Genomic DNA, 1,533 nt, shown 5'->3' on the forward strand with positions numbered 1-1,533 from the left:
AACTCGTGAAAGTAGAACCCTTTGGGCGAAAATTTTGTCCGTTTTGCTCTATCTCGCACCGTTTGGGTGCTAGGGAGCATTTCTTGGCGAAAATAAGGTGAAAACGACAAAATGGTCTATTAAATCGTAAAATTTAACTCGTCTGGGGTGTCAGCGCCGCAGGCCTAGCTATATGTGCGCCAGACGTGGTCTGGCGTACATCTACCTAGTTTAATTTTGAGGAAAACCAGACTCGAGCGCCAATATATAAATACTGTTCAGGATTCTACTGAAAAATACTTTTCCGATGGTATACTTGAGTGACTCCAGGGCGAGGAGTCACTAAAGTAAACAATTACCTTTAATTTTACTAATTTATAACTTGAAACTACTTACATAAATACAAGCATCAACATCCACAGAAGTCCATAAATCTGGTTCATGTACTGAACTGTAGCAGCATGCAGTAATGCTTGTTGCACAACATTGGACTCCGAAATAAATTGGAAATATTGAACTGTCTTCTTGATGTATTGATCCTTGTAAAACCTGTTCATTTCAAAATGACAAGCAAGCACTATATGTGAGTTACTTTGTTTATACTTATCATATGAGTAGATACTGTAATGTTAGGGCCTTAAACCAGTAGTTAACGCACTGCTGTCATTCTCATGACTGTCCGCCTCGAGTCAGTCTAGTCTCGCCCAAGGCTCTCGCAGTGTGTCCCTAGTAACGCCACAACAACCAAGCCGACGCGCTTCAGTCTTGCCTGAGCTCTCGTGCCAGCTAGACGTTCCCTTGTACTGAGTATCGTCCAATAAATCCCTTGGTCTCAGCATACTTCTCGTCTATTCCTTTTAGTACCGAACCTTACAATACTTACCAAAGGTGAATTGGTTGAGTATAATTTGAAAGGAACAGCAGAAAACTTGAGTTTTCTTTCTGTTTGATTATTTACATCCGTAAACATGCATTCTTCAAAATGATTCTAAAGAAAGTGATAAAAAGTTAATTACATTATAAAAGAGAAAGAAGTTCAATAGTAAATTTATTTACCTCACAGACAGCAGTGCGGTTTGGTTTTGGTATAATATGTGGCAAATATTCATGCCATTGCGCGGCAAGAATTGGGTTTTGGGGCCAATATTTAAATAGTATACCTTTGTCTGGTTTATTTTTACAACCAGGTACCACACAATTAGTATACCCCATCGTATATTTAAGGGGGGTGTCTTTATATATTGTTTTAAGAAGGATAAAACCAATAAATAATTTCACTTTAACTTGAATTAAAATGGCGCCGATGGTCTTCCCTTTCGTGTACGTTTGAAATGAAATTCTTTATAGGAACACAACGAAAGAGAGAGAGAGAGAGAGAGATCTTCTCAGTTTAGATGGTCACACAACAAAAGGGAATGCCCACTGACCGTCCGAAAACACTGTTCCCAACGTGATGGCTACTCTGCACTGTTACCAACCTGGGCACGACTAAAAGGACAGGACGGAAGGAAGGCCACCAGCTCAGCAGGCGTGCTGATGTGGTGGCCTACCCTG

General features: G+C 40.2%; 1 protein-coding gene across 1 annotated transcript in view; it reads right to left on the minus strand.

The window, feature by feature from the left end:
* LOC127750661 (uncharacterized) overlaps positions 1-1,315 on the minus strand; it is a 4,179-nt gene extending 2,864 nt beyond the window's left edge. The window contains exons 1-2 of the mRNA XM_052272878.1: positions 863-1,315; positions 376-528 (exon numbers count right to left, since the gene is read on the minus strand). Coding sequence (XP_052128838.1) covers positions 376-528; positions 863-949 — 240 coding nt within the window. The 5' untranslated portion in view covers positions 950-1,315. The remainder of the gene's footprint in view (positions 1-375; positions 529-862) is intronic.
* Positions 1,316-1,533: the final 218 nt, after the last annotated feature.

Source organism: Frankliniella occidentalis, unplaced genomic scaffold, assembly GCF_000697945.3.
Source record: "Frankliniella occidentalis isolate FOCC.00 unplaced genomic scaffold, Focc_3.1 Scaffold228, whole genome shotgun sequence".
In the NCBI taxonomy this organism is placed as follows: domain Eukaryota; kingdom Metazoa; phylum Arthropoda; class Insecta; order Thysanoptera; family Thripidae; genus Frankliniella; species Frankliniella occidentalis.